The sequence below is a fragment of the Cebus imitator genome, unplaced genomic scaffold (assembly GCF_001604975.1).
Source record: "Cebus imitator isolate Cc_AM_T3 unplaced genomic scaffold, Cebus_imitator-1.0 Scaffold415, whole genome shotgun sequence".
NCBI classification, from domain to species: domain Eukaryota; kingdom Metazoa; phylum Chordata; class Mammalia; order Primates; family Cebidae; genus Cebus; species Cebus imitator.
In genome coordinates, this window is record NW_016107730.1 from 1,360,604 (window position 1) to 1,369,289 (window position 8,686).

At 46.3% G+C, this 8,686-nt stretch overlaps 1 protein-coding gene across 1 annotated transcript in view; it reads left to right on the forward strand.

The window, feature by feature from the left end:
- ACLY (ATP citrate lyase) overlaps positions 1-8,686 on the forward strand; it is a 50,939-nt gene that overhangs the window by 40,713 nt on the left and 1,540 nt on the right. Inside the window, exons 21-28 of the mRNA XM_037731681.1 lie at positions 245-309; positions 492-585; positions 2,839-2,993; positions 4,698-4,848; positions 5,349-5,492; positions 7,276-7,389; positions 7,740-7,822; positions 8,101-8,177. Coding sequence (XP_037587609.1) covers positions 245-309; positions 492-585; positions 2,839-2,993; positions 4,698-4,848; positions 5,349-5,492; positions 7,276-7,389; positions 7,740-7,822; positions 8,101-8,177 — 883 coding nt within the window. The remainder of the gene's footprint in view (positions 1-244; positions 310-491; positions 586-2,838; positions 2,994-4,697; positions 4,849-5,348; positions 5,493-7,275; positions 7,390-7,739; positions 7,823-8,100; positions 8,178-8,686) is intronic.

An 8,686-nucleotide genomic window follows, 5' to 3' on the forward strand; every position in this document is an offset into this window, starting at 1 on the left:
TTCCTGAGTAGCTGGGATTACAGACACGCGCCACCATGCCCAGCTAATGTTTTGTATTTTTAGTAGAGACGGGGTTTCACCATGTTGACCAGGATGGTCTTGATCTCTTGACCGCGTGATCCACCCGCCTCGGCCTCCCAAAGTGCTGGGATTACAGGCTTGAGCCACCGCGCCTGGCTTCTCTTCCCATTTCTACCTTTTAAACCTGCCTGGGCTCTCTGCTCTGTCCTTCCTTGCCTTCCAGATTCAGCTTTTTATAAAGCCCCCTCCAGGGATGGGGACTCGAGGTGGTGGGGAGCAGAGGGGCAGGTGCAGTCGTGGCTAGAACTTGTTTCCATTTAGTTCACAGAATTCAGCTGGTAAACCAGTGACTGGAAAGGGTTCAGAGTGAAACCCCTAGTGTTTGGGTTAGAAGGAGCATTCTTGGGATGGCTTACAGGAGTCTAAAATAAGAAAATCCATGTAGATGTCTTGTTTTTCCTGCCTCTCAGATCTGTGTATGAAGATCTTGTGGCCAACGGAGTCATTGTACCTGCCCAAGAGGTGCCACCCCCAACTGTGCCAATGGACTACTCCTGGGCCAGGGTAAGTGCCTTGACTGTCCCTAACAGTGTGACCAGGAGATCTGTGGGGCTATGGTGGTGGGTTTTGAGTTGATTTGCCTCGAATTCTTGGAAACTAGGCCTTCTGTATTAGTCAGGGATCTCTTAGAGGGACAGAACTAATAGGAGATATATAACTAATAGGAGATATATGTATATTTATATATTTATATTTTATTTATATATATTATATATATTCTATTTAAATATATATATATATATATAAACTCATATATATATATATAAACTCATATGGAGCAAGGAGAGCCAGTCTAAGTCCCAAAACTGAAGAACTTGGAGTCTGATGTTCAAGGGCAGGAAGCATCCAGCGCTGGAGAAAGATGTAGGCTGGGAGGCTAGGCTTTCATGTTGTTTTTGTAATAAAAATGTAACTGTAAAGCATTTTAAAACTTCACAGAAGATAATTGAAGAAATAGGACTGGACGAAATTGACTGATTGCCCAACTCTGGAAATGGGAAATTTAGGAGCTCAGTCCCTGTCCCCTTGGTAAAGGGCATTTTAAGGGACTCCCCCATTTCTGTAGCCATGTATCTTGTCACTTTTTTTTTTTTTGAGATGGAGGATTTTTTTTTTGTTGGGGGGGATTACAGGTGCTCACTACCACACCCAGCTAATTTTTGTATTTTTAGTTGAGACAGGGATCCACCATGTTGGCCAGGTTGGTCTTGAACTCCTGACCTCAGGTAATTCACCTGCCTTGGCCTCTCAAAGTGCTGGGATTACAGGCATGAGCCACCTGAGCCTGGCTTGTAGTGTTTTTCATAGTATATTTATTTATTTATTTTTTTAAGACAGAGTCTCACTCTGGTTGCCCAGGCTGGAGTGCAGTGGTACTATCTCAGCTCACTGCAATCTCTGCTGCCTGGGTTGAAGCAATTTTCCTGCCTCAGCCTCCTGAGTAGCTGGGATTACAGTTGCCTACCACCACACTGGGCTAATTTTTGTAGTTTTAGTAGAGACAGGGTTTCACCATCTTGGCCAGGCTGGTCTTGAACTCTTGACCTTGCAATCCACTCGCCTTGGCCTCCCATAGTGCTGGGATTACAGGTATGAGTCACCGAGCCTGGCCATCATAGTATAATTGTATGATTATTTTAAATTTAATTTATTTATTTATTGTTATTTTTGAGATGGAATTTCACTCCTGTCACCCAGGCTGGAGTGCAGTAGTGTGATCTCGGCTCATTGCAACTTCCACCTCCCAGGTTCAAGGTCAGGAACTCCTGACCTCAGGTGATCCACCCGCCTTGGCCTCCCAAAGTGCTGGGATTACAGGCATGAGCCACCGAGCCCAGCCCCATTACATTTTTGTTAGATGGGCAGCTGTATCCGAAGTATATGTAAGATTTTCCCTCTGGATTCATTTTATTTCTGAGCCAGGTGACCTCAGGCTGGTTACTGAGCCTCTCTAAGTCTCATATTTTTTTTTTTTTTGCTATAACACAAGGAATGCTTCTTTGTGAGGTTAAAATGAAGCAATGGACTGGGTCTCACACCTGTAATCCCAGTACTTGGGAAGACTACGGTGGGAGAATTGCTTGAGCCCAAGCGTTTAAGACCAGCCGGGACAACACAGCAAGACCCTGTCTCTACAAAAAATTTTAAAATTAGCCAAGTGTGGCAGTGCGTGCCTTGTTGCCCCAGCTACTAGGAGGTTGAGGTGGGAAGATCGCTTGAGCCTAGGAGTATGAGGCTGATCGCACTAGTGTACTCCAGCCTGGGCAACAGACAGACCCTGGCCCCCCTTCAGAAATGAAACAATGGATATAAACTGCTTAGCCTATTTCTTAGCCCAGGAAATGCTCAGTGAAGGAAAGAAATAGTGCTGATAGGCCGGGCGTGGTGGCTCACGCCTGTAATCCTAGCACTTTGGGAGGCCGAGGTGGGTGGATCACTGAGGTCAGGAGTTCAAGACCAGCCTGGCCATCATGGTGAAACCCCATCTTAAAAAAAAAAAAGAAAGAAAAAGTGCTGATAGTGCTGATGCCAAGTGGTACCATGGGTCCTCCTATTTTCTATGTCCAAAATGATCTAATGTAAGGGCTTTTGCACTTCTTTCTCGGGAAAAGTTTGTTTGAGAGTTGTTGCTTGGCTGTCAGAGTCTAAGACATTCCTGGGGCACTTTGGTTCTGAGGGTACACACAACAGGGCAGTCCTGCGAAACTCTGTGGCGATCACCATGGCCCTGCTTCCCTCTGCCCCATCTCTGCCCAGGAGCTGGGTTTGATCCGCAAACCTGCCTCGTTCATGACCAGCATCTGCGATGAGCGGGGACAGGAGCTCATCTATGCGGGCATGCCCATCACTGAGGTCTTCAAGGAAGAGATGGGCATCGGTGGGGTCCTCGGCCTCCTCTGGTTCCAGAAAAGGTGAGCATGGAGGACAGAAGATGACAGGGCCCTGCACCTCAGAGTTAATCATTTTCCCCCGACAAAGGAGTGGGAGTGGACAGGCCTGGGGAGTGTGTCAAGGGTCAGTCTTTGGGGCCACAGGTCCATTGAAAGGCCAGAGGAAGGACTCACCAGCTATTCCTGAGTCATCCAAGGACAGAAAGTCCAGTCTAAACCAAGAGAAGCAGAAGGCAGTGACCTCACTAGAGGTCTTGGAATAGCCCCTTTGCCTTGGGAACTTTTAAAGAAATGTGACCAATAAATGCAGACCTCTTGATAGCAAGATAGAGGTTAGGGAGGGAAAACTAGAAAGATGTGGTAGCCTAAGGAGTGTGGGCCCAGTGGAGCTGCTGGACAGATAGAAAGTACCTTATGGGCCAGGTGTGGTGGCTCATGCCTGTGTAATCTCAGTACTTTGGGAGGCTGAGGCGGGTGGATCACCTCAGGTCAGGAGTTCAACACCAGACTGACGAACATGGTGAAACCCCGTCTCTACTAAGAATACAAAAAGTTAGTGAGGCGTGCTGGTGAGCACCTGTCATCTTAGCTACTCTGGAGGCTGAGGCAGGAGAATCGCTTGAACCCACAAGGCGGAGGTTGCAGTGAGCTGAGATGGCGCCATTGCACTCCAGCCTGGGCAACAAGAGCAAAAACAGCTCTGTCTCAAAAAAAAAAAAAAAAGAAAGTACCTTATGTTGTGTTCACTTTACAAATGTGTTTCTGCCATCAGCTTGAATGTTAGAAAAAATTGATTTTCTCTGTGACTCCCAATGTTAGCCCTCCGGTGGAACTGATGGCTCGGCAGGGGAGCCAGTGAATATGCGATTCACCGAGCTCTGGCTTACGGTGGCGCTGGGAAGAAAGCCAGGTCAATGTCTTGGGTTGTATCATGCCCTCACCTGCAGAGAGATGGGTGTTGTCCTTATTTGGACCCTCCTGGGAAAAGTTCACGGGTTATAACACCTGAGCAAGTCTCTCTCTGTCTACTGCTGCCTCCCCCGTCTCCAGACTTTGTTCTTGATCCTTAGTTGGGAGGTTGAATACTACAGGAATCAGGCATGGGGCCTCTTACTCTGTGAAAGGACAAGGTTCTCATCCCCTTTCTGTCTGGCACCTGTTGCGTAGCCACAAATACAGGTCAAATCCTGGTGCAGGCAACTCATGCTGAAAATCACTGACCAAAGAATAGATTTTAAATCTTGGTTGCAAACTCTATTTTACAAACAGTATTTGGGGCCGGGTGCAGTGGCTCACACCTGTATGTAATCCCAATACTTTGGGAGGCCAATGTAGGCAGATCACTGGAGGGCCAGTAGTTCAAGACCAGCCTGGCTAACATAGCGAAACCCCATCTCTACTAAAAATATAAAAATTAGCTGGGCATGGTGGTGCTCACCTGTAATCTCAGCTACTTGGGAGGTTGAGGCAGGAGAATTGCTTGAATCCAGGAGGTGGAGATTGCAGTGAGCCAAGATCTCACTACTGCACTCCAGCCTGGGTGACAGAGTGAGACTTTGTCTAAAGAAAAGAATCAGGAGGTTTTGCCTTAGAGTTGTGTGGTAGTATTGGATTTGGATTGGTAGTTACCCTTCTTGGATTTGAATGACTTGTTCAGGGGGATGGGAGAAACTACAAGTGTGGCCTTGTCAACCATCTCCTGGTCTTTGTTGCACCCTCTTCCAGGTTGCCCAAATACTCTTGCCAGTTCATTGAGATGTGTCTGATGGTGACAGCTGATCATGGACCAGCTGTCTCTGGAGCCCACAATACCATCATTTGTGCGCGAGCTGGGAAAGACCTGGTCTCCAGCCTCACCTCGGGGCTGCTCACTATCGTAAGTACTGTCATCCTGGGAGGTGAACAGTGGACACACTGGGCCTTGGCCTCATGCTGCTTTGCCACAGCAGGGCCCTAGAAGGAGTCCCTGAGTGTAAATCCCAGTGCTCAGGCCTGTTCGGGACACACTGGGTTGCTTTGCCCAGCTTGAAGGAAACCCTTTTTTTTGAGATGGAGTTTCACTCTTGTTGCCCAGGCTGGAGTGCAATGGTGCAATCTCAGCTCACTGCAACCTCCACCTCCTGGGTTCAAGTGATTCTCCTGCCTCAGCCTCCTGAGTAGCTGGAATTACAGGCACCCACCACATCCAGCTAATTTTTTGTATTTTTAGTAAAGACGGGATTTCTCCATGTTGGTCAGGCTGGTCTCGAACTCCCAATCTCAGGTGATCTGCCTGCCTAGGTCTCCCAAAGTGCTGGGATTACAGGCGTGAGCCACCACACCCAGCTGAAGGTAACTCTTAAAACTCAAAGCAGCATGCACGTGTTTCTCCTCCAGGGGGATCGGTTTGGGGGTGCCTTGGATGCAGCAGCCAAGATGTTCAGTAAAGCCTTTGACAGTGGCATTATCCCCATGGAGTTTGTGAACAAGATGAAGAAGGAAGGGAAACTGATCATGGGCATTGGTCACCGTGTAAAATCGGTGAGTTGTTACTCTTCTAAAAAAGTGGGATGGCTCTACCGGGTGGGTGGTGATGGGAGGCATTCATTTATATAGGAGAATAACTAAACTTTCAACTCCCAACATACAGAGCTTTGGATGTGTTGACAAATGCCTAATACAAGGCAGCTCTTTTATCCATATTATAATACAGATTGCTCTTAACAATTTTTTTGTCATTCGAGTGCAGTATGGACACTACAGTTGAAATGAGATGGCAAACTTGGTAACTTTGGCTTCCCAAATAACCTTGTGGGAGAAAGGCCCAAGGTCAGGTTGAGGGGACATATTGGTCACGTTATGCTAGATAATACCTCGTGCTGCAGTAACCGACAACTCCAAAAATCTCAGTGGCTTAACACAGCAAAGATTTATGTCTCATTCACACGACATCCCCTGAGGGTTGGCTATGCTTGTTCTCTGCCATCTGTGCTGAAGGAACAGCCCCTGTCTGCGATGTGCTGGCCTCATGTCAACAGGATAACAGCAATGGCAGGACCACGTGCAGGCTCTTAAAGCTTCTGCTTGGATCTTACATGATTCACCTTCACTCACATTTCATTGGCCACCACAAGTCAAGTGGTTATTCCTGGCAGCACTAGGGCAGGAAGAGTGATAATATCAAGGCATATCTGATGGGGAGAGACCAGTGGGAAAGGATGGTAAATATTTTAAACAGTTTATATAGTCTCACACAGGGCCAGTCATCTCTGTGTCCTCGTAGTGTGCTGTAGTTAGAAACTGAAAAGCAAGAGATGAGGTCACTGGCAGCTGCTCAGGGCCTTATGGGGACAGCTCCTTAGCAGATCCCTTTGCCCTGGGCTCCTTGACTCTGTAGCTCCAGAAACCTCATTTAGTTGGTCACTCCACTGGCCTAGGTGGGGAGTATGCATGTGATTCAGGACACTGCCTTCTAGGCAGCCAAACACTTGGCCGTCTCAGGTGAGACACCCAGAGGTTGCTTGATGAGCAAGGACCAGCTCAGAACCAAGCAGGGAAGGTGGGTGGTGCTGAGGGACATTCCATCCAGGACTTGCTGCTGAACTTTGCTCAGCCACCCCCAGCTCCTGAGCAGATAACACCTTTCCCACCCACAGCATAGGGCCTCTAAGATAGTGCTGGACCTGCACACCACACTCACTCATTCACTGTTTGCAGTCCTTCCTTTCTGGAGGATGTACTGACCCAGCTGCCTCTTTGTTGAGGGCGGAAGTTGCTTTGGTATTGCGATTTGGTATGTCCCTAAATCATCTTACACCCCCACTGACAGGTGGTTAATTTCATTAACGGCAAGTCTAGAGTTTTTCCTAAAATTTTGGGAATACTTCGCCTCCCCACACTCAACACGTGTTTGCTTAGTGTGGAACTTTGTCACAGCTTGAGTAGGCGCAGAGCTGGTAGGGCCATGGCTGGAGGCTAGAACCTAAGGCTGAGTTGGAGAGTGGTTAATCCTCAGACCCTTGCTGCTCAACACCGTAGTAACTGACCAGCTCCCTGAACATCTCCAGGGCTCAGTTTCTTCTTTGTAACATAAAAGTGAGAACCTACAGAGGTTGCTTTGTAACCCAAATGAGATATGAGAGGATTTCAAAAACCAGCCCCACGGTAATACCACAATGGTTGCCACATGGAATTGTACATGTGGGCCAGGTTCCTGAATTGCCTCTGGGGTATGTACAGTTCTACCCACCTGTAACACAAGTATGAACAAACACATCCCTTCACAGCAGTGTGTGTGCCTTTGTAATGCTGGGTTCATTTTCAGGTAAACAACCCAGACATGCGAGTGCAGATCCTCAAAGATTACGTCAGGCAGCACTTCCCTGCCACTCCTCTGCTCGATTATGCCCTGGAAGTGGAGAAGATTACCACCTCGAAGGTAGCAAAGAAAAAACTTCCCTAATTCTCTAATCTTATGTTGGATAAATTTATTGGAGGAAATAGCCAGGTTACATTTTGATTATGCAGCTAAAAGCAAACCGAGTTTTCTGGAAATGTTATTTTTCTTTCATAACTAACTTCAGCAGACATGCAGTAAATGTCAGCTAGGTGTTGGGTACTTTGCTAGATGCTGGGAATTGAACTGAGTCAGACACAGCATCAGCCAGTAGGGATGGTGGAAGGTTTTTAAATGATGGTCGCAATTCGTGATAATAGTAGTAACAGTGGAAAATTACAAAGTAAAAATGAGAAATAACGATAAATGCTTTGAATTTTTTGCCTTCCCAGAAACCAAATCTTATCCTGAATGTAGATGGTCTCATTGGAGTTGCGTTTGTAGACATGCTTAGAAACTGTGGGTCCTTTACTCGGTGAGCATTGCAGCTGTTTTCTTCTTCATTACGTTTGTTGATTTTTGGTGTTTCCTCCAAACTATAAAAGCAATGCATACTCAGAATATTTAAAAAATAAGGAGAGGTATAAAGAAGGAAACAAAATTGCCTGTAATCCTACCACCCAGAGCATCCCTCTTTTCTACTTCGAAACCAAAGAGAGCTTTTTCTCATTCCTGGGCAGTAATAGTATTGTCCGTGGGGAGGAGGGTAGTCATGTGAGCCTTTTAAAACTACAAGTTGATTGTGTGTTGCAGGGAGGAAGCTGATGAATATATTGACATTGGAGCCCTCAATGGCATCTTTGTGCTGGGAAGGAGTATGGGCTTCATTGGTGAGTCTTTTTATTGTTGTTTTTTTATTTGTATTTTTTACTCCCAAATGCTTAGAGAGAGTTTCTGTAGTCTGATTTCATTGTATTGCTGCGGAGTCATCTGGCCACAATGCTCTTTCACATACCTGGCCCAAGGAAAGTCACAAAAGAATTTCGTAAAACTGTGAGGGTCATTCAAGGGTATGCTGAGGTGGAGGTGCATAGTAGACACCTGACAGCAACCAGCATACCCCTGAGACTGAGCCTTACGGCAGACACACCTGACAGCAACAATTTAAGTGAAATTTGTTGTTGTTTAAAGTGGTTTTTTTTGTTTTTGTTTTTTAAACCCCCACGGTTCAGCTATATCACTTACACACGTGGTTGAATTTATTTTTCTTTTTTAATTCTCTTTTTGTGGTTGAGTTTCTACAAAAGAAATGTCATATCCTCTTAATCATTGTTCTTAATCTTTTCTTTCTTAAACTTTCCCCTTATCTTTGTTCCTTTGTTCTTTTTTTTTTTTTTTT